Source organism: Peromyscus leucopus, chromosome 6 (assembly GCF_004664715.2).
Source record: "Peromyscus leucopus breed LL Stock chromosome 6, UCI_PerLeu_2.1, whole genome shotgun sequence".
NCBI lineage: Eukaryota > Metazoa > Chordata > Mammalia > Rodentia > Cricetidae > Peromyscus > Peromyscus leucopus.
This window is the reverse complement of record NC_051068.1, coordinates 96429590-96454126: the sequence shown is the minus strand read 5'-3', so window position 1 is coordinate 96454126 and position 24537 is coordinate 96429590. Positions and strand designations below refer to the sequence as shown.

At 40.5% G+C, this 24537-nt stretch overlaps 1 protein-coding gene across 3 annotated transcripts in view; it reads left to right on the top strand.

Moving 5' to 3' along the window:
- Ndst3 (N-deacetylase and N-sulfotransferase 3) overlaps nucleotides 1–24537 on the top strand; it is a 158758-nt gene that overhangs the window by 7420 nt on the left and 126801 nt on the right. For all 3 annotated transcript variants that reach the window (XR_003735816.1, XM_028881474.2, XM_028881473.2), the window contains exon 2: nucleotides 6482–7619. Coding sequence is in view for 2 of the 3 variants with exons in the window: in XM_028881474.2 (XP_028737307.1) it covers nucleotides 6639–7619 (981 nt within the window). In the remaining variant the exon portion in view is untranslated. The remainder of the gene's footprint in view (nucleotides 1–6481; nucleotides 7620–24537) is intronic.

The following is a 24537-nucleotide window of genomic DNA, read 5'->3' as shown; positions in this document are numbered from 1 at the left end:
TAATAAAAACTAGGGAATGTGTGACTCATCTAAGGAAAGAGAGGGTGGAAAGGAGCCCATGGATGTGGTAATGTGATGCCTCTGAGCCTCCTCTTTGCTTGGAAGCCCATGTGACTCTCCAAGGGTTGGTATCTGTGCCTGCCACAGCTCCACTCAAGGTGAAATGTATGCAGCTGCCCTTATGGTGCTCAGTGAACTTTAATTGTCAGATATTTCTGCCATGGTTCATTTCTATATCAATCTTCCTAATAATTAAAAACAGGTTGCTTTGTTTATTCGTTCTCTGTGTATCAGATGCTATTCTGAGGAAGTTTAATGGTTTATATTCCAGCTTCTCTAATCGTAGGTCATGATATTATACGGGATTGAGGTAATGAATGTGGGGTTGTGAAAAATTCAACACTAGTAAGAGGTCTCTGAGTGTGCAGTGACCACAAGTTGGCTCACAGTCCATCCTGTGATGAAGCCGAGGTGTGTCTGGTGGTGCTAGCCCAGGCTGTATCACACAGCTTCAGACCAGCTTTGGTTCAGAACAAGCAGCAGACAGTGCTGCCTGTGTGATGAAGCCTGCCGGAGAGGCTTCAGCTCAAGTTTGGGAGCATGCAGAGGAAGTTTTTCGCTCTTAGGGACAATGTCTAGTTACAGAAAACAGACTCAGTATTTTCCTGCCGTTATTCCTCAGCATGTAACTATCAAGTTAGCATTTCTTTGGATTTCATTATTCTAGATTGTTGAGCTTTTAAAATTGCTGTTTGAGTCGCTGACTTGAGCTTCATAAAAAAAAAAAAAGTTGTTAAATTAATGTAGGCTTAAGAATAGAACATAATTTTCAACAATTTCTGAAATGGCTCTGAACATGCTTCTGCCATTTTGTTGCTACATATTTATGCAAAACAGTATTCTCGGCATTGGTGATCATAAAATCAAAGTATTAATCCACTCTGAAAAGCTGAATATGCTGCACATTCTGAAGCATCAAATGTTCAGCAACACTTAATTCTCTGTATGAAAATAAATAAGAACATCTATTTGTTAGTATGCAAATTTGCTTTAATGTTTAAGAAGTGGTAAAATCATATATGCACCAATAAGTAATAAATTTGTATATTAGTTTACATACCTATATGCCCAGGGTCACATAAAAGTTTCTTGAATGAAAAAAGATTATGAGAAAAAAGGTTAAGAAGTCTTCTTTAATAGCATTATCATTCAGAACCCTAGCATATAAAGTACCTGGGGGAGGCACAGCTGAGTCATCCATGCCCATTGCTTCTCTATTCACAAGATCTGGGGAATGGAATCAGTCTAGATGTGTGGTACATGTGCATGATGGGATTTTATTCAGCTATGAAGGAAAAATGAACATTTCAAGAAACTGAATAGAACTGCAAAACATTATATGTGATATACCCAAAGCTCAGAAAGACAAATAGAATCTACATATGGGAGAGAACATAGACTAACTCTTACTCCTGGTATGGTAGGTATATCTAGGTGAGGGTAAGTGTGAGTAATGTCAGAAATTAGAACTGGACCATGAGACTGGGGAGAAGGAGGCTTTGAGGCAGACAATAGGACAAAAGTAAGGAGAAATACTGGGAATAAAGGGGTACAGAAGGAAAGAGAGGTGGGTAGGTAAAGAAGGACTGGGGCAGTGGAATCAAGCAAAATGAAATATGTATGAAAATGTCACATGAAAGCTTGTTATAGTGTAAGTAAATTTTAAAAATTAGTATGAAAGATTAAAAGCAAACTCAAGGACGTAGCAACCACAGTACCACTGCTTCCATGTGAGGATGCTGAAGTGTTCCTTTCCTATATGTCCCCAGCAAGGGAGAGAAGGTGTGCTGTAAGTCTCTTTGGTGCAGGCTGTCAGCTCATCTTGCACAAGCTGTGACATCTTGGGCTGTTGCTCAGTCGCTAGAGAGTCAGGACAAGGTCTGCACAGGCCAACTCCTCTTAATACCTTTGAGGCTATTGCTCCAACTTCCTGGGTGGTACTTCCTTCAGGGTGGCCTACAGGAGAACCTCCTGAAGTGGAAATATGAAGCTGGGCCAACCTTCCTGTACCTGTGTTTATTCACAATGCTGCCTACATAGTTTATTTTCCAAATGTAACACACATTTTTAAATGCCATTCAGCCTCCTTTCCTCATCCTAAAATGACTAGGAAGCATGATGCCTCACAGCCATCAATTCTGTAGTGCTGGTGGAGACCCTGGTCAGTATGCTTGTTTCTTTAGTTATCACAGTTAATCCCCGAAAAGGAGGAAATGCCTGTAATTTCCCATGTATTTGTGGGAGCATTTCAAAAATACAGTGTATAAAGTGTTTTCCTATTGATCTTGGTTTTTAAAACTTTTTTCTGTGAAAAATAACAAGATACCCTTTGCCTTTGAAAATGTCAGCCTAACAAGGAACAGACACATTGAACAAATAGTTTTGCCAACAATATTTTAGGAAGATTCACATTGAAGATTCACGTGGGGGTGATCTGACCTTAAAGGGAACAAGGCTGGCTCGAGCTGGGGTTTTCCTGAGGAACTGGGTTTGTGTAGCTTGTTGAGATTTCAAAGATTCTCTTGTCTTCAGTCAGTTACTTGACAGTGCCCTGCTCCTCTGCATGCTGTCACACAGCAGTTACCCTGCCTGGCTGCCTCTGAAATGAACAGCACCAGCTCAAGTCCATTTCCCCTCGAAGCTTTGTGCTTCCATTACTGACCCGACAGCTTTAGCTTTTAATCCTCAAGTGTGCCTCTACTCCAACCATGACTTCTGCTCTCCTCCCACGAGTTTCTTCATTCACGTTCTCCCTGATGGCCATCTTAGTCTGGACTCAGATCTCTTCCCGTGGAATCGCAGCAGCAGCCCTTAGCTGTGCCTCTCTGGAGTCTGCGCTCCATCCTGTGTAGCATAGGCAGTCTGTCCTTTCACTGCTGTGTGCTCACTGCCCCACTAAATGCTTGTGCACACTGTTTTCGCTGGCTTTCTGTTCAAGTAGTCTAATGCTGTTTCTGAGTTGAAAGACACGCGTTAATCTGCTGTACTTTTTAACCAGGTATTATTTCCAATTTTATCGCAGTACATGGTGTCATAGAATTAGTCTAGTCTGACTCTTGGACAAACACACTGTAGTCATTTGGTTTCTTCTGCCTGGCCAGAGGCTTTTCCTGACGTTCCCTCCCATGCTCACATCCATGCCTTCACCACTGTGTTAGGTGTTCCTTAGGTGCTGTGGCTCCCGGGGACTGTCACTGACTTCCCCGGGTCTTATTGATCTCTCTCTCTCTCTCCCTCCTCCCTCCCCTCAGAAGGTACAAAAATGCCTTACTTTTAAGCACAATTTACCCTATACGACAGAGTTGGCTGTTTTCTACCATAAGTCACATCTTACCATGCGTGCCGTGGTGTTGACTGTTGTCTCCCAGGTCTCATTGCTGTCGGTGAATCCATCCTTACAGATGCAGTGATTGTTCCTAATTTCAGTTCTGTGCTGTCTTCAGCATTGACTACAGCACTAATCTCAAATTAGTTTTTCAGTAATTACCTCATGGCTGATTGCAGAGCAATTTGTGGGTCGTTTTTTTTTTATGTTGTTGTTCTTGTAGTCTGCCTCTCTCTCTCTCTCTCTCTCTCTCTCTCTCTCTCTCTCTCTCTCTCTCTCTCTCTCTCTGTGTGTATGATGATTTATATCAACATTTATCACATGCCAGGGAGTTATGATTGCATTTACTCCACATTCAATAAAGCAGACATCCAACATGAAATCCAGCAATTTTTAGCAACTATAATCATTAATAGTCATGGTAACCTTAAAAGATACATTATGACATTAGCATGAAGTAGAAGTGTCTAATAAACCTACAGGCACAATGAGCCATTGAATTTAATAAATTCTACCAACAGTCACTGAGCTTATTTAATGCTGGGAACAGGGCTGCAATGATAGATAAATGAGGATTTAATTCTGTCTTCTTAAAACTTCCACCCAATAGGAAGGATGATCTAAAACAAAATTTTCATTATTATGGTAGTTAGTACAAGGGAGAGGATTTTATCATGACCGTGTGTTATCTACTGGGTCTTTGCAAGTTTGAAAAGTCAGAAATTTTGCCAAGAGAATTGTGTGGGCAAGATTAGTTTTCCACATTTACCTGTCCTAGGGATGGCTCATTCATGACCGACTCAGAAGTTGATATCCTTGCCTCTGCCTGTTCCTACAGTGCCATGCCCTAAAAGAGGAGGAACACCATCATTTCAGTCCATCCTGAGGTTTTTCACAAGCACAAGAAAAAGCATGGGACAGGAAGTGGCTATTTGTGAGTCCACACTGAGGCTAAAGTTGGCCATGGGCAAATGAGGCATTTGTTTGAAAAGATTTGCATAGAAGCCAGGCATGGTAGTTAATGCCTATAATCCCAGCACTGGAGAGGCTGAGGCAGGAGGATTCAGAGTTTTAGAGATCCAGACCAAGCTGACTACATAATGAGAGCCTATCTTTAAAAAAAATAATGGTTCAGAAAGCAGGAGAGTTTTCACTTATCCATGTTAAACTAACTCTTGCCCTTGGGAATATAAATAGGATAACCTTTGATATCTGAAGGAAATTTGGAGAATTGGATGTAAAAGAAATGACTTTGGCATTTTATATCTACAAAATCTAGTGAAAACAGGGCCTGTCATTGCACTTAAGGATTTATCACTCGCTATAATTTGCATTAGCAGTGTGTAGTCACAGTTAATTTTTGAATACTTTTATCTTATTTTTCTACTTTCCATTCATGACTTTTTCCCAATATCGTGCTTACTCCTATGTCTATAACATTTTCTAAATCTTATATATCTATACAAATTACCCTCCTTTAGCTTTGGCCCAAGTCTTCTCCACTGTGTCTTTCTTTCATAGACTATGCCCCACTTGTCATGGTTTCTTTCCTCTCTTATCTCATTATAGCCTCTAATCCACAACCACATGTTAGCATTCTAATCACTGTATCCTCTTCATAATTTAGAAGTTTTAAAAGACATCTAATATGTTGAAAATGTCTAGTTTAAGTAGAAAAAATAAGTTCTCCATAAATACTTGAATGAATGACACAGATACCCAAGTATTTGAGTAATAAACTGCAACATGTGATTTTTAGGATAAATTCATAAATATCTTATACTTATATCTCAAGATGTAATTATTCATAAAGATATAAATATTATTCAAATTCTGATTTGCTGTATATTTCTTAGATAAATACTACAGAATTTTAACCCTGTGATTCTTAGTGACTCTTTATTCTGGCTTCATCATTATATCTGAAAAGTACATGATAGAAATATTGCAATTAAGAAACATAGGAACAGCCCTAAATGCATTGTAACCATCAAATGCAGGATTTCCCACCACTGATTGTCCCACAGCTATCTGTGAGCACACCATGAGGACAGGACAATGGCACAACTTTTCTTTAAATTTTTTGTATTCCTCATGGAGTGCTGGGACTATAAGATCCTACCAAACATGTGCTCTAAAAATATACTTCTCTGCTTGTTTTTCAAAGTAAACAGGTTTTCAGAGGTTACTAAGACTTGAAACTGTTGGAGCATAAAGCATTTCATGGCATCACAACTTTTTTCATGACATTTTTATCATGCCTTTATAGTACTGTTGATGTAATTACTGAGCTCAAAAAGCAGAAGCAGATCAGACTGAAACATCTGGGCAGAGCTACTGTGGGGCACATGCCTGAAGGAGGGCATCTCGCTCCAGACCTGAAGGAACCTAGCAGAGCTGTGGTGTGCATGCCTGAAGCAGGCCACCTCACTCTAGACCTGAAGGAATATAAGAAGCTTTGCACTCCTCACACTCACTTCTCAATATGGTTGTTACAATGTTTTAAATCTGTGTAATCTGAAATAACCAATTGGGTTGCTAAGCCATCTTTGCATATAGAAAGGATTTAGAGGATAATTTCTCTAATGAATTATAAATGTAGGTATAATGACAAAGTTCATTACATTAAGAAATTTCTGAAAAAGAAGAAGGCCACTGTTGTAATTTTGGCACTTAAAATGATATATGTCCACATTTTGTAAACCTTTCATGCATGTAATTCAACATTCACAGTTTGAGTATACACTGCAAGATATGTGTCTATGTGACAGGAGCTACTGCATGTATTTGAGAATCTCTGTGTTACTGTCAGAATTTGATGCAAAGCTTGGTGAGTCTGGGCCTTGTCAGCCCAGACACTTGTTTGGTGTTAGAAATAGATAGTGGCCCTGTATTGAGTGGAGCCCTCTTCCTCATTCTATCCCTCACAAGTCCTCATCCACAGCTATAAGAAGAAATCAAGATTTTCTAATGTCACTTACACCAACTGATCCGCACATAACCCGCCATGCAAGGTAGCCAGTATGATAAAAACTCACTCATTTTGATACTGAAGACAATGTTTTATACTCTGTCCTATTTTGTTTTAATTTTCAGACTGTGTTTCCTGTGAGTCCTGACTGTGTAATCCAGATGTGCTGCAATGGTGACATAAACTATTGACTGAGACCAGGGGCGTGGCTGAAACTCCATCCTTCCTCCTATTTTTTTTAAATGGTGCTTCTATCAGAATAGTCAAAGAAGTCCACCCAACATGAGTTTTATCATGAAACTTCACAGACACTTTCAGAGAACACTGATTCTGCTTGCCACTTTTTGTATGGTAAGCATTATTATCTCTGCTTACTACCTGTACAGTGGATACAAACAGGAAAGTGAACTTTCTGGGAGGGCTTCAGAAGTGGACTGTGGTGACATCCAGCACATACCATCCAGGCTGATGGAAGTGAAGAGGACAATGCTTTCTGATGCTTCAAGGACAGATCCCACAGTCCTGGTGTTTGTGGAGAGCCAGTACTCATCCCTCGGCCAAGACATCATTATGATGCTAGAATCCATTCGATTCCACTATCACACTGAAATCGCTCCTGGAAAGGGGGACCTTCCAGCCCTTACAGACAACGTGAAAGGCAAATATGTTCTCATTATATATGAGAATATTTTAAAGTATATAAACATGGACTCTTGGAATAGAAGCCTCTTAGATAAATACTGTGTGGAGTATGGTGTGGGTATCATTGGATTCCACAAAACCAGTGAGAAAAACCTCCAGAGCTTTCAGTTCAGAGGTTTCCCCTTTTCCATAAGTGGAAACCTGGCAGTAAAAGATTGCTGTATTAATCCTCACTCCCCATTGCTTCATGTGACCAAATCATCCAAGCTGGACAGAGGTTCTTTACCTGGAACTGACTGGACAGTTTTTCAAATTAACCACTCCACCTACCAGCCAGTGATATTTGCCAAAGTTAAGACTCCAGAAAACCTTTCTCCACCCATCTCTAAAGGTGCTTTTTATGCCACTATCATACATGACCTGGGGCTTCATGACGGGATCCAGCGTGTTCTTTTTGGCAACAACTTGAACTTTTGGCTGCACAAGCTCATCTTCATAGATGCCATCTCCTTCCTGTCAGGAAAGAGGTTGACATTGTCCTTGGACAGATACATCCTTGTGGACATTGATGACATATTTGTGGGGAAGGAGGGAACAAGAATGAACACCAATGATGTGAAGGTAAGGCCCTGTTATCTTAGAGTTCCCCAGTTGATAACTTCCCCAAGATAACAGCACTCCTGTCTTCTGTAGGACTGACTTTTCTAGACCATGGGACTTCTGTTTCATCAAGAGAATTTGGGAGACAGTAATGTAATTGGGTTACCCTCATCCTATATCACCTAAGTTCCTAGTATATTTCTATCTGAATTGGGAAAAATGAAGATTGTATTAAAATATTAAGTGTGGTGAGATCCAGAAATGGTTTTCTATGTGTACTTATAGCTAAAAAATAGAAATTATTTTTGCTGAGCTGCTTTCTAGAAGCTATCGACTTAGAAAACAAGGGTATCCATTAAAATACAAAGTCAAAGTGAATTAGTTTGGCTGAGACAAGGTACACACAAGTTTTGGGGAATTACAAATCTCAATAGGGAGCAAATTCAGATATTTTAGAAAGTCTAAGGTGAGGTTCATTTTACTAGCCATGGAAACTATGATGTGACTGTGGCAGCAGGTTTATTCACGTGGAATCGTAAGGGCTTAGCTCCTTTCAGGGATACTTCTGGCATTCACCTGATGTCACTGTGCTGCATGTAAACCACATCCACTTCTCCCTGTGTGAAACTGCTTCCGGTCAACAACAAACAAACAAAAAAAACAAGCATTTAATTATAGTAGAAGCCACTGTGTTACATAAACAATGAGTTATGTAGCAGTAAGAAAGACAAAGTTGAAATTATCTGCATTTGGCCGGGCGGTGGTGGCGCACGCCTTTAATCCCAGCACTCGGGAGGCAGAGGCAGGCGGATCTTTGTGAGTTCGAGGCCAGCCTGGGCTACCAAGTGAGCTCCAGGAAAGGCGCAAAGCTACACAGAGAAACCCTGTCTCAAAAAACCAAAAAAAAAAAAAAAAAAAAAAAAGAAATTATCTGCATTATGTTGGTTCTCACAGAAGGGAGAGCTTTGGGTACATAATTTTTATTCTTTACAGCATTAGCCTTCTAATAAAATATCTATAACTAAAGCACATATCAATAATACTATTTTGAGGAGATAGCTCAGTTGGCAAATGCAAACAACCTGAGTGTGACCCCTGGACCTTCCTGGTGGCAAGAGAGATCCTGAAAGTTGTTCTGTGACCTCCACACGTGTGCACATTCATACACACACAGAGAGAGAGAGAGAGAGAGAGAGAGAGAGAGAGAGAGAGAGAAAATAAGTATATAGAATTTTGTATAAAAAAAGATTATCTAGACAATTGCATCTTTTCTAAGCCATTAAGTTTCTAACAAATAGTAAGTTTCATCATACCATTTAAATAAAGCATCAGTGCCAGAGAGAATACTCTTTACTATAAGAGAGTGTAGAAACTGAAGAAGAAAACACTTTCATATTATGGCTGTGGTTTCTAATTAATTATATTTATTAAATTGTGTTTAAATTTACATTAATGTTTTTGTAATTTACTTTTGAAAGTATAGATAAATTAAAAATAAGCTGCTAAATTAAGCATTTGTTGTTATGTATTTATACACTAAAAACAATATTTAATTCCTCCAATTTTCCATTTCTAATTACTATGATAAAAAGTTATACATATATACATATACATATATATGATGTAAAACGTTTAAACTGTCAAAACCACACTACTAGGGCATTCTAAAATGTGCCAGGTAAACTTGTGTGGTCCAGTGCATCCTCCTCCATCCCCGAATATCCAGCATCACAAAGTGCCTTTTGATCCTGCGTGGTGGTGTGTGCCTATGACTCCAACACTCCGGAGAATGAGGCAAGAGAATTACAAGAGGCCAGCCTGGCCTATCCCGGCACACCAAATCTCAAAAACATAAAGTACCTTTTGTGCTTTATATGTTAACTCAAGTTTTAGGGACACAGAAATTAAAGGCATACTGAGCACATTAAAGAAAAATGTAGCGTGTGTACTTTATGGGTTGATCACAGTTACAGGTGACTACGTTTGCTAAACTCCCTGTATGTTTTTTAAAACATGTCTTGGACTATTTGGGTTTTTAAACTGCTTCTAGACTGCCTATGTTTCAAAACACTAACTCATTGCAGATAACTATGCAGAGGACACAAACAAATTCATTCATCCTTGTGTTAGCTACTGTTGTCACTGTGGCAAAATGCCCAACAAAAGCACTTTAAGTAAGGAAAGAAAAGGTTATCTTGCCTAATAGTGTGAGAGTCCGGCCCACCATGGTGGGGATGGCATAGTGTCAGGAGAGGGAAGGAGCACAGGAGCTACTCTTGTAGCACAGTGAGGAAGCAGAGAAAGATGAATGCTGGGGCTCAGATGGCTTCATCCTTGTTATTTAGTCTTGGATCTCAATTTATAGAATGCTGCCATTCACGTTTAGAATGAGTCCTCCAACCTCAGCAAACCCAATCTAGAAACTCTCTCATGGACATGCCCAGAGGTTTGTCTCATAGATGTTTCTGGATGCTTTCAAGTTGAAAAGCAATATGAACTATCATAATTCTGTATATAGTTTCACTTAGGTTTTATGTGTACAAGATTAAGCACTTTGGAAGAGCGAGCATCTACCTGTTCATCGCTTGGTGTGTCCATATCATGTCAGTTACCAAACATACAAATGCAAAGATAAAGCTAATGAAGCAGAGTTGGGGAGGAGAAGTGGTGTCCTACTCAGAGTTGTTAATGCAGTGAGGAAACACCATTACCAAAAGCAATTTGGGAAGGAAGGAGCTTATTTCATCTTACAGCTTATAGTCCACCATCCAGAGAAGTCTTGACAAAAGCCTGGAAACAGGAACTGATGCAGAGACCATGCAGGAGCGTTGCTTACTGGCTTGTTTCTTATGGCTTGCTTAGCCTGCTTTCTTATAGAACCCAGGACCACCAGCTGCCCAGGAGGGCCACTACTGATAATGAGCTGAGCCCTCCAACATCATTGATTGAGAAAATGTACTACAGCTTTGCCTACAGGCCAATGTTAATGGAAGCACTTTCTAAACTGAGAGTTTCTCTTCCTAGATATATCTCTAACTTCTGTCAAGTTGACAATAAACTAGGCAGGACAAGTAGATAGATTGCTTGCAATATGGTAAGGGGAAGGAATCAGTATGGTCTTATGTAAAACTTGCTGTGGAAAGTACAATAGTACACCACCATTTCCCAGAAACTAGTAAATGTGCAGGAAAAGCTTGAAGTCAAAACTAGAATGGTGCTATGGCATTAATTCAAACAAGAATGAAATTTCCTGAAACTAGGGAATGGCAATGAGAGTGGAGAAGTGAGAGTAATTTAAAAATTATTCAGGACATAACTGAACAATGTAGTAATTAATTGGTTAAGTGGAGATGAAAGACTACAATCAAGAATAGAATTTGAATTTTTATCATTGGTGAGCAGTTGTAGGGAAGACCAATAAGACAGAGTAAGAGTATGGTAGCTAAGGTCATTCCAGATTCTGAAGAAAATTTCAGCTTCCTAGAAAGCCCATTCTCTCTGTTGTGACTTTTAGTGACTGATGTCTGTTTTTGTGTTAGTTTAGAAGCAGGTATCTGATGCTAATACTTTAAATTTGCTAAAATTATCTTATAACCGCATTTAAGTATTTTAATGAACACACATTCTCCACTTGAGATGTAACTATTAGCTCAACTTTACTATGGTGTGTGTGTGTGTGTGTGTGTTGGCCTGTGCATGAAAGTTTGGAGGCCAGAAGTCAATTCTAATTATCTTCTACTCTCCACCTTATCTTTTGAGACATGGTCTTTCATTGAACCTGGATTTGGCATTATAGTTAGACGAGCACTTTCTGCACTGAGTGATCTCCCCAGGCCCACTTGATGTGGATTTTAGATCTATTTTTGTACTGCTCTGATTTCTTAAAGAGGGAGTGGAAAGGTTGGTGTTAGCAGAGAATGTCTGTTTAATTCTCCAGCACTAATGAGGGGTTATACATAGACTGTTACTCTTCTGACAGTTGTTGCTTCATGTATTTTGAAAATATGAAGTCCATGTGTCACAAATTATATTTTCATTTGGTATTTTATCATTCTGTGACTGTTGTTTTGCAAATTCAGTGGCATTATTTGCCTTTACACCCATTTTCCCTAACAGACATCCCTGTGCTAGCCTTTGGGTTTCTACTTAGAAAGTGTGCCTTATCCTATTGCATCTTGTTCCCAACTTCCGTTGTATACTTCCACTGGCTACTGAGTTGCTCTAGATGTCAACATGCTATTGTTTAACCCAGGTGTTAGACATTATTGTTTCACTGCCAGCAAAGCTTGGTTGGATCAGCCAGGACCCTACATTGCTAACCATTCTCCTTTTCATATAAGACTGTATGCGTCTACCCCACCCCACCCCCGTTCCATTTTAACTTTTAAGTTACGTTTTTAACTAGTCTGTGTGTGTGTGTGTGTGTGCGCGCGCGCGCGCGCGCGCGCACGCACGCATGGACATGCCTACATGTGTTGTGTGCATGCATGTATCAGGGGACAACCTCCAGAAGCTTTCTTGTTCCACCATGTGGGTCCAGGGAATTGAGCTAATGTCTCCAAGTTTGTCAGCAAGAGCCCTCACCCACTGAGTCATCACCTCCAGTTTTAATGGAGCTGCCAGCATGATGCCCTCAGTGTATCATTGAGTTCATGTCCCTTCTCTACTCCGACCACTTCAGTGACTTCTAGAACAGCTAGAATTCCTACAGTCTTTCACACTGTCCCTTTATCTTCCTGATCACACGTCTTCCTCCTGTTTGCCTTTTTGGTGTGCCACTTTACTGAAATGCAGCTGTCAAGAGAGCAACATTTCCTCCTGTTTTCCTCACTGAAGTATCTCCATTGTATACCTGGATCATTGCTTATTTGGTGTGTGAATGGGATTTTTGGCAACTTCTTCAGAAACCAGCAGATATGCTAGAGAAGTGTTATGCTAAAATAACTCTTTTTCAAACACCCATCAAAAATTCCGGGTGCCTTTTCTAAGGTGCATCTTTTAGAAACTCTTTAATGAAGTACCTCCCATGTTACAGAATACTATCTTCATTTACCCCATTCCTTAAGTGACTGTTCTGCTGTGTTGAAATGTCTATGTGATAAACACCTGCATTTTTAAAAATTCTTCTCTTAATGGGGACACAGGGATCCCCTCCTAGTCACCTAACATTTGTGGAAGTAAAATTTGCCTAATTCCACTCCCTCCCAATTATTTTATTATTGATATAAAGCTAGGCAATGTGTAACTGTTACGGCACACACATAAAACCACCTCTTCCTTGCTTTCCTACTTTGGTGGAATATTTTCTTATAAACATGATATGAGATCATAATACATATGAAAACAAATAACTTTCCATATCATTTTCATGTTTAGATCTCCATAGTGCCCTAGTAAATACGTAGGTATTTTAAGAGAATAAAATTTAAGAAATCCATAGATTTCTGCTGCTTCCAACCTTGGTCAAAGAAACTTTTTTTTCAGTGAATAGTGATTAATTTGGAGATGTATTACTGCACATTGGTGTTGTAAGCTCTGAGAGTAAGTCACGTTGAGTGCTCAGCCATAGATGTGACATCTATCAACCCCTGTTCACCTCTCCAGACAGAGTGGGAAGAATGTCGGAGCGAGAAGATGGGGAGGGGAACTGTGCAATGCTTTCCTCTAGACATGACATGGCTGTTGTACACATGTTATATTGAAGAAACCTAATATAACCCGGGGAAATTAGAGGTTATTTAACAAAGAAAAAATAACCTCGTATTTATAATTCATATGTGCTGGGTTCATTTTGTTAAATTTGTTGCTGCATTTTAAGAAAGTATCCTTATTGTAATTAATATTAAAGAGTCATTGGCTATGCAAAGACATTCCACAAGAATGCATTCTAAATGATTTAAAGAGGGCAAAATTCTGCCACAGAATGATCAATAATGTATAAACAGTATTGGATGGTTGGTTATATTGTTTTAAGATTTTTATTTTATTCTTTGAAAATTTCATACATGTAAACAGTGTGTCTTGATCATAGCCACTCTTCACTCTCCTTTCTCTCTCCCCCAAGACTCCTCCATCACATCACCTCCTAACTGCATGTCCTTCTTTTAAAAGTATATTTAGTTTTAAACCCACCAAGTGCAATTTGAGCTGTCCATTTGTGCACATGTGTGGGGTCATCCACTGGGTCATGGCCAACCTGACAGCAGCCGTACCCTCAAAAGGAAGTGGTTCTCCCTCCCGTAATATCCATTATGCCAAGAGTTCTTCGGTGAAAGCAGGGACTTGGAAGCCCCTCCCTACTCCGTGCCTGAATTTTTAGCTGGTTTGACCTTGTGCAGGTCTCGTACAGGTAGCACAGTGGCTGTGGGTTCATGTGTATGAAGCTGTGTCATGTCTAAAGGACAGCATTGCACAGCTCCTCTCCCCATCTTCTCGCTCCGACATTCTTCCCACTCTGTCTGGAGAGGTGAACAGGAGTTGATAGATGTCCTATCTATGGCTGAGCACTCAATGTGACTTACTCTCAGAGCTTACAACAGAAATGTACAGTAATATATATCTCCGAATTAATCACTACCCACTCCAAAAAGAAGTTTCTCTGACCAAGGCTGAGAGCAGCAGAAATCTATGGATATAAACATAAATTTTTAGAAGGCAGCTTAATAATGGTGACCATTAAAAACACATCAATAGATTCTGCTCTAGGGCCTGTAACTTCCCTAGACATGTGTTTTGACCAAGTTTATAGTACAAGGGATGAATTTCTTCCTGTGACTCAGGCTGTAAATCAAATCATGGAATCAGTTGGTGACCCCCACAAACAGTCTTACCACTATCTTGCCTGGCATGCAGGTTCCAGTGCTGGTTAAAACTGTTAATAATGTGTTTTCTTCTGAAACAGCCTGCATAGCACCTTCTAACACTATAGAAGCTAGCCAGTGAAGAGAGACTTCTCTGGTCAGTTCAAGATTAATTTATCTAATAATCAAATAATAATAATAATAATAATAATAATAGTAATAATAATAATAAAATTCAAAGTGTGCAGTCCCCAACTATATAGTCTTAACATCTAGTTATGGTGGGAAACCAAGAGCAATGGCAATAGAATATATTGTTTTGGTGCCATTAGGGCAACCTTGACCAATAACCCATAAGAGGCAATTAATGAATTGACTTGTAATTAGTTAAGAAGCAAAATACAGGGTTGTTTGGTTTCTGTTTTTGTTTTTCTTGAGCAAATTTACTGCTAATTTCATCTTAATGCTGAAAGGGTTTTATTTTTACTTGTTTTGAACTTCGTACTAAGACTACATGACAATATTTGGGCACTCACTCCAGATATCTGGAAAACTGCCTGTGGAGTTAGACAGGGTAGTTTTGCTTGAAAGGAGAAGTAGAGGGTCATAACAGCTGCTGTCTCCAACAAAAACAAGAGCAATGTTGCAGCAAGTACCAAAGGATCTGAAGCCTTGAAGCTCATTAAACATCATTTCTGCAATGAATGTAGCAGGAGAAACCAAGTTGGCCATAGGGCTTTTGCTTTTCTAGGATGTGCCCATGTAATTGGGTCCTATCCATGCTGTCATTATGTAGGTTTAAGCATATAATTGATGGGTCCCAATTAATTCACAATTATCCTGTTTAAACTGCAGGGCTGTAACCCACCCCAATAGTTGACCTATGCTCTTGGGACTCCAGTTGGTTAGAGCACAGTCCTCTAAAGAAGAGACTCATTAATAGAAACAGGTGTGGAAGGATGTGACCAAGCCACTGGATGGAAAAGCATTGGCCCTAGTAACCTTCTGTCCTGACTGATGTTACCCATATGACTTCAACTGCCAGACCCAAAGCATTTTTAAAGCCACCAGAACTTCACTTTGGGCTATGGTTCTGGGTCACATCACATTTGCCCTGGGTATAGTCAGAGCACAAACTTCCCAAGCCCAGTTCTGGGCTCCAGAGGGTTGGGCTGCCCCTGGTGGCCCACACAGCTGCAGTCATCTGTCATTTGCCCCCCTCCTCCCTTGATTTTATCAAAAGTGACCTGAAAGCAGTTGAGCCAAAAGAAAAAAAAATGGGAGCATTCTAGGGTCCCTCGTCTATATAGCCATTCCTCAGTTTTCCTATATTTTTATTTCGAGTAACCAAATTCATCACCCCATTCTCTGAAAACTATGGGCATGCCTCCCCAACACAGCCTCAACCTTCACTTCTGAGGTTTCCCCAAATCATCCCCAAAGTATCAACATAGAACTAACTATCTCTAAATTCTATTTGTCCCACATTTCTTACACCTAGCACTTAGAATTTCACTCATTTTCTTTGTTATCTTTATTATTTCCCCTTTCTCAGGAGTGTTTCCTCATCTAATCAATGAGAGTTCCCTCAAAACCAGAGTCTAGCGTCCCTATTCCTGTCTCTAGACAGTTGTTACTTTGCTGAATCCTTGGCATAGCTCTAGAGAATTGAATCTGACTGGAGCAGTGAGAGAATGAAGAAAAGTCCAACACGTCAGACGAGCACACAAAGAAGCTATGGTGGACTGTGCTCACAGCTACAGAAGCCCATGATAATAATGCACACCCACTCAGGGCTTATTCCACCTCGTACAAAAAAATAGTGCTTGGAATTTTTAATAAAAAATAGCAATATAAGCCATATTAAAAACTGCAGAGCCGAGGAAGTCCTGAGTGAGTGAATGTGTATTTTTGACATTGGCATGGCATTTCTCAGATGCAGAAGGAAATGATAGAACTTTCCCTTCTGGTCTATGTGTGGATGTTGACAGTGTGCATTCAGTTTTGTATTGCTGTATATGAAGTAGCTCTTCACAAGGAAAAGATGAATGTCTTAAACAAAAGAAAGTCTTTCCCCTGCGTTGGCATATCAGCCGTTATTTTCATTCATTTCTCAAATAAAGGGGAGAATTAAATTCCTTGACTTTTCAATCGTTTTCCTGTTATTTCACAGACTGTAAGGTAAAAATGTATATTCTTAATTCAGTTATAGCCTTTTTATATGCATAGTCTTAGAAAACTTAATGGGAATTCTTGTAAATTAAATTTAAGAACCTCATTGATATAAAGGGGAAAGCCAAAGGAACCTCTTGTGGATAGGGAGCCTCAGCAGCCAGCACTGGATTCTTGGGGTGTGGTCAGTTGACTGACAGGCAACCTCTGGAGCCCATCCCCAACCCCTGCAACAGTGGCAACAAGAAGAACAGCATTGCCTTCATTTCAGGAATGCTGTAAGAGTATGAATGAGCCCTCAGACCTATGGCTTTACCAATTAGCTGTCACTACCCCTGTGTCTTCTTCTGAGGCTGGAGCACTGGACATACTATATTTATTTTTGAGGTCTCAGTTCAGATCATGAGACTCTTTAGCCATTACTAAGGGGAGCCCAGCACCAACAGACCTGAGCAGAATGATTATCTAGTGAACTAGAATGAGCAGAAACCCTCTTCTGAGAACTGAGATTCCCATAACTTTCCCTGTGGTGAGCTTTGCCTGACAGTGCTAAAGATGGGTATGTTCAGATGTGCTGGGTCTACCTGATGTCATCCTACAAGGCGTAGAATTCCAAAGCACTCAAGTTTCCCAGCAGAACTGATTATCTATCTACTATATAATACCATATATCCCTGCCATTTTCACTCTAATGTTTTACAAAATTATTTTTGTTCTAAAACAAATTTCCTAGACTCTTGCTCTTACCAGTTCTGTGATCCTCCTGGCCTGCCCCAAGTCTTGCAGCATTTAACCATTCTCCTCTTGACTTCCGAATTTTGTGGAGTGCATAGCTAAAGTTGCTGACAGTGGCATGTGAGCAACAGACACAAAGTGGAATCGAGGACAGTGCCCAAGATTGGGCCAGACAGACGCTCTGAGTCCTGGTCCTGCAGTGGCTGAAAGCCATGCCCCCTAGACGCAGACTGAGTTTCCATCTTGTCTTTAGCTCTCATGTCTTGGCCAACATCTTAGCTTGTTTACATCAGCTTCTTTTGGTATAAAATCAAAATCATGGCAGCATCTATCTCAGCAATATACCTTAGCTATCAAATAGTTAAATACATATGAAGCATTCAGAATAGTACATATCTTATGATACTGTTAAGTTATTAAAGCCTAGTGTGGTGGCTTCAAAGAAAATGGCCCCCAAAGGGAGTGGCACTATTGGGAGGTGTGGCTTTGTTGGAGTAGGTGGGGTCTTGTTGGAGGAAGTGTTTGAATGTGGAGGTGTCTTTGAGGGTTCATATATATGCTCAAGCCACAGCCAGTGAGACAGTCCACTTCCTGTTGCCTTCTGATCAAGATGAGGGCAGCACCATGTCTGCCTGCACCCTGCCATGCTCCCTGCCATGATGACAAAGGACCTAACCTCTGAGCTGTGAGCCGCCACCTCAATTAAATGTTTTCCTTTATAAGATTTGTGGTGGTCATGGTATCCCTCCACAGCAATAGAAATGTTAATTAAGACACCTAGTAATATTAATTATTAAGTGAGTAAAGCAGACCACAAGTTCTCTCTTGTATCTGGCAGATTTGTGCTGTGTAGAGATGTATATACAGAGATATACAGGTATGGAGGTGTTCAAGTCTTGAGTACAAAGTCTTAGGGAAAGATAAAAAATAGGAATGCATTAGAATTTGTATGACATCTATAGTCCTGGCATTGGATGGAATCTAGTATGAAAAGACAGTAGAGAGGAGGAAGGAAGGATCAGGCACTCAACATTAAAGACATGGCCTAGATCTATAGTCACAGAAGTAGCTTGAGAGTCTGAATCAAATTTATTATTTTCAGGAAATATCCTATTCCTGAGTTACTCCATGGAAGTCTCTTTTGCAGTTCTGGGTCACAGCAGCTGTCCCTTTTGCATTTCACAGTTCCCCTACCCCATCCGATTTAGGCTGCTCGTGGTGAAGACTGACATACTTTGTCCCTATCACATTTTTACACAGTCTCTCAATAAAAATGACTGTTGAGTCACTTAAAGAAACAGTGAAAGTTCTGTCTTTTGCATGGCACCATAAATTCTAGCAACTAGGGATATAGATTATTCTCTATAGGGAATATTTTTTTAATTAATTAAACTCATTTTATTGGGGGATATATGTTATCCTTGGGATGGGGGATGAATCTAGACTCATAAAGCAACTTGCCTTCCTAGAGCCCATACTTGTGTGCTGCACAAGGAACAGGTCTTCAGACTTGGTTAACTGTGCTTCTGTCTCAGATCTATGCTGGTTGTGACCCATGCATGTGTGCTCAGCTCATTTCAATATGTACTTTCATCTCTAAAACAGTGAACAACAATTGTGATATTTTAATTGTGCTGAAAGGTGATTTTATTTGTATGGCGGTGGTAGCACATGCCCTTAATCCAATCACATGGCAGGCAGAGTCTCTGTGTGGTCAAGGACACAGCCAAGCGTGGTGACACGAACCTTTAATCCCAGTACCAACCACAGAGACCAGAAGGTCTATATAGACAGGCAGTGATGAGGAAGTCATGTGGCTGGTCTTAGAGCCAATGAGAAAGCAGAACAGGAAAGCAATAAAAACACAAGTCGGAAATTAGAAGGTCTCTCTCTCAGGGGAAGCGACAGCAGTGAGTGGTAAGCTAAAGGGAGTCATGGCTCTTGCTCTGATCTCTTAGGCTTTAACTCTGTATTTGGCTCTGTGTTTCTTATTTACTAAGACCGTTTAGAATTTCATCTACAAAGAAGGTCTATGTAGCATAAATAGAACTTTCACATGGTGGTTTCCTTATTTCTCCTATAGTAAGATTCTTATGTGTTGATCCGTTAATCTCATTACATAGACCACAATGGCATCTAGTAATACGTGGGTTGATTATGAGCATACATCCTGAGAAATGTGTCCTTGTGCAGTTCCATCATTGTGTGAATATTGGAGGTTGCAGTTATCCAAAGCAAATGGCCTAGGTCAGTCCTTTGACCTGGTTCTTGATGTGATAAAGAGATGGAATAAGAATGAGATGTATGCGGCTACAGGCATGCTTTCTCACAACAAAGGTTAGTAGAAGGGATGCACTGTAAAATAATAATAAGTGACAGTATAGTAGACACACAAGCAAGTTGCAGTCATCTATTAACTGTTATCAAGCATTGTTTAACACACGTGATTTACATGCAGGGTAGCCCATGGGTGTGCTCACACTGGCATCACCACAAGCATCGATGATTAGCTGTGTGTTGCTATGGTGGTACAGTGACTGCCAATTGACTGGGCAGTTTAGAAATGCTTCAGCTCCTCTATATTATAAAACCACCATCACATATGTAGTCTGTTGCTTGTCGAGGCATCATCATGTGATACTGAATTACACATATAAAGTTTGCCTTATTAAAGTGGTGTACACAATGCAAGTGTGGACATCGATGTTGTGTGTATGGTCTGTGGGTACTAAAGGATGCTGCACTACTCATATGAACTGCTGAGTTTTATGTAAGTGATTTTACTTTTCTTTAAATGAAAACATATTACATATAACTGTCAGGATTTGTTACATGCTGGGAGTTCATTGCTTTTAAATAGTCTTAGAAATATTTAGAGGAAAGGACTGTTTTGGCCTCATTTTCTGTCCCCACCTCAGGCTTGACTGTGTTGAGTGCATTTAAAGGGAACAGTGCCTCTTTGCTACATCCATAGCTGCTGTCTCTGCTTACTGGTACTTGCCACAATTTATTAACTGTGAAGTACTCCTCACATTAAACTAACCCTTCTTTCTCTACTCAGTTTTCCAGATAAAACTTGCCAAGTTACAAACCAACCAGTTAGCTTTCTGAAGATACAGATATGAAACAATTTTCCTCAGCACTGAACCTCAAAAGAGTTACTAGCTTTTGTGAATCTCACATCAGTGCTCATTTTCAAGGAAGGGGCACACATATGAATCACACTGAGCACAGCACACCTATTTTCAGAAAGCCATTAGCTTTTTTGTGGTTTCAAGCAATATGTTTCTTTGCTTGGACTTATGTGAGTTCCTATCACTTGGCCTTGTGGATGATGCTTTCTCCCACCTACATCCATGAGCTATTGCTTCAGGTAGTCCCTTAAATAAACAGGCTCTTTCCTTGTCCAGCATTGTTAATGAGCTTCCTTTAATCAGCGAAGACAAGGTGTGAAGTCTAAGAACTTACATGCAAGCTAACAGTCAGTCTGCCATGGTTTGGCAGATCCTAGCAGGGGTCAGAGAGAACAGCAATGCTCTTAGCCACAAAAGAGTGCCACACAGAGGGCTACACACACACAGGGGAAAAAAATGAACCTCTGAACTCTGAGAACTCAAATCTTTTCCAATGAGCTATAAGCCTGAAGGATCCTTGAAAGGACATTACAAAGCGGAAGCAGTTCCAGCTGCTGCTTACCAGGCAAGCAGAGTCAAGAGAGCCCAGTGAATGGCTTTCAGCGACATTGAAGGCTTTTCTTCTTGGATATGTTTAGTTAGTGTTGTCAACAGTGAGATGGTTCAGTAGGTAAAAACACTTACTGCCAAACCTGATGAGTTCAATTCCTGGGTTCCATGTGGTAGAAAGGAGAGAACAAGTTGTCCTCTGATCTCCACACTTGCAAACATACACACACACACACACACACACACACACACACACACACACACACACACCACAGGATAAATGAATGTAACAGGATTTTTTTTTGGGGGGGGGGGTTGAGACAGGGTTTCTCTGTGTAGCTTTGCGCCTTTCCTGGAACTCACACCTGGCTTTTCAAGTGCATGCTGAGATCTGATCAGGTCCTCATTCTTGCCCAGAAAGCTTTTAACCCACAGAACCATTCCCCAACCCTGATAGCAGCTTCTTAGAAATAACTATTTTAGAGATGAACAAACAGATTCAGACATTGCTGAAGGCCACAGCTTGTGAGTGACAGAGTCAGAATCTCTGCCTTTTCAGCTTTGACTTTCCTCACCCCTCTCTCATCTTTTGGCACTGCCTGTGGGATTGGAAGAGAAAATCTTCTTGACTCTCCGGATTTCCATGTTGGTGGGGATCTTAGGTTCTAAGTGGCAACATCAATTACGTGTTCTTTTAAAAATGGTGTCTGTCTCCATATCTTTGACTCTATTTCCTTTAGAGGAAAGTATGAGATAAAGGTCAGAGAATACAAAGTGGCTTATATGTGGGGTATAAGCACAGAGATTGGTAACTAATTTTGAATGTAAACTCGCCAGAACTTAGAATAAGTGGAATGAGAGTCTCAGTTAAATAACTGTCTTTATGAAGTTGATCTGTATGCATGTCTTTGGTTGATTGTCTTGATTGTTAATTGATCTAACCCATTCTACTGTAGAGAGCACTGTCACCTAGACAGGGGACCCTAGACTGTGTGAGGTAGGAGAAATCAGCTGGAAGCAAACGCTGTGGGCACATTCCTTTCTCTCCATCTTTGACAGTGGATGTGACAGACGTGACCAGCTGTCTCACACTCTCACCCATGTGACTCACCTATAATGATGTTCTGCAATGTGGATTTAGGAGCCAAAATAAATCCTTTCCTCCCCTGTGTTGTTTTTGGTCAAGATATTTTAACACAGTGACAGAAATGAAATTAGAACAGAGACCTAATACACAAAATCGGACCAAAGCTAATAACACCGTTCTGCACTGGAGTTTGCTGCTGAGTGACTAGGTTTTAGTTGCTCTTGTCCATTTTTTTTAAAGACTAACTAGGCAGGGTGATGGAGGTGTTAATTTGTTTCGTTATATACACATTATTTACTTCCCATGTATGTTCCAGAACTTCTGGCATTTGACAGACTTTCCTGGGGAGACAATAGCATGCACACATCACCCCAGAGAGCCCACAGTAGACCAAAGGATTGTACCAATGGCCAATTTGGTGGACCAAACAGTTTTTATTGGGCTTACTAAAGGGGATATGGCAGCCCTGAGCATGGCAAACATGGCTCTGACAGGCCTTGCCCTTCCCCCACTCCCTCTGCCTTGCTAAACTGTTAGGTCATTTTCCTAAAGCTAGCCACAAGTCTATTCCCTTATTTGGCCACTTCCTCCCCTTGAGGTTGATTACCAAGGTCCAGTAATTTCAGGATTGAAGTCCAACAATCAAAAACCCCCTTTGGCTCAACTAATTAGCATGTTCAATATAAATTAAACACCTCATCCTAACAAGGAGTTTCCCCTTTTCCCTTTATAAACCGCCATTTGCCTGTGGGCCATGTCTGTTCCCTCTCTATCAAGAGGCAGTCCTTTGTCCCTCCTGGGCAAATATCCCTCCTCCCCCCTTCATGTTCCCTTCCCCTTCTTCCTAGTCCTCTATCTACTGTTTTTTGTCTCTTATTCCCTTTGTTTCTATGGGGCAAATAAATCCCTTTTATGCTGAGAGTTTGGTCTTGGTGTGTCTTGTGCCAACTTCAACATCCTTTCAGTTACTAACAGGAATATGTGTGAGGCGTTAGTTGCAAGGATCAGGTATAACTCAAAAGCAACTGCACCAGCAGAGAGCCATCCCAACATGGGTGACACTCCGGAGAACTTGGAAGTCTCATGCAGTGGTCACATATCCCCAAGGTCCAAACATGTTTCTCTTCTTTCTGTAGTTTGGTTGAGGTCTCCACCCTCAGCCACTGTTCACTCACGATTATACGGTAGGGTAGGGGCTCTCAAGAATCACCTAAGCTTCTGTTCCCTGGGAAAAGTAACCTTTTGTTCACCCATACATCTCCTCTCCTGCCTTGTCACCTGAGACCCTGAACCACTTCCCTCCTGCAGTAAGGATTTCCATCTGTAAAGACTGTTGAGATCAGGAGGAGCATGCCCTACAACAACTTCACGTTGCATACCTTAAATATGTGCAATAAAGTTATATACAAATGTCTGGGCTGTTTGCCTGGGCTCAGCAGTAGAATATGTACATAACATACACAAATCCCTGGTCTCCAGGGGAAAAAAAAAGATACACACAGTGTGCTCCATTTGAGAAGTACTTAGTGGTCCAAAGCTACTTTTGTTCCACAACCCATACCAGACCAGCAGGCTCAATCAACATATTTTTTGACTGTCTTTGAACATATGATTCCCAGTCCAGCACCTTTTAAACTTCTCTCTCAGTGTCAGAAAATGCAAACCTAATTTTTGTTCTGTGGTATGGCTTCTATAAAAGACACTTCATTAAATAGAAAATATGTGATAGAAACTTTTAATTATAACAAAACACTTATTCAGATAAATTCTCAGAAATCACTTTTTTTCCCTTAAAGTTATAGATTCTATAATTACACTGAAACAAAGATGAAAAATGTTCTCCTTTTCCACCGGATTCCAAGAGGATTTTTTTTTTTTTTTCATATCAACTGCTCGGAAAATAAGCAAAGTTAGGGCAGGAATTCAAGCAGGGCAGGAACCTGGTGGCAGGAATTGATACAGAGACCGTGGAGGAGCGCTACTTACTGGCTTGCTCCGCATGGCTTGCTCAGCCGGCTTTCTTATAGCACCCAGGACCGCTTGCCTAGGTGTGGCACCACCCACAGTGAGCTGGCCCTCCTACATCAGTCAGTAATATAATCAAAGAAAAAAGAAGCTATCAACTTAAGTGTGGAGTGTGTGGAGGTTTTGAGGGACAGCAGCTAGGGTGGATTAGAGGGAAGAAAGTGAGGGGGAAGTGACGTAATTAGGGTAACATATAAAAGGGGGTGGCTAAAAAAAAAAGAATAGAAAAAAACACACACATGTTAAATTGATATAAAACTAGCCAATACAGATAATGTTGGTGTTTCATTGGCTTTATCCTTTTAAATACAGTCTGAAGTTCCAATTCCGTGGATAGTGCCACCCACGTTTAGGGTGCATATTCCCACTTTAGTGAAACCAGTCTAAAGAAACCCCCTCACAGACATGCCCTAAGGTTTCTCTCCTAAGGGATTCAT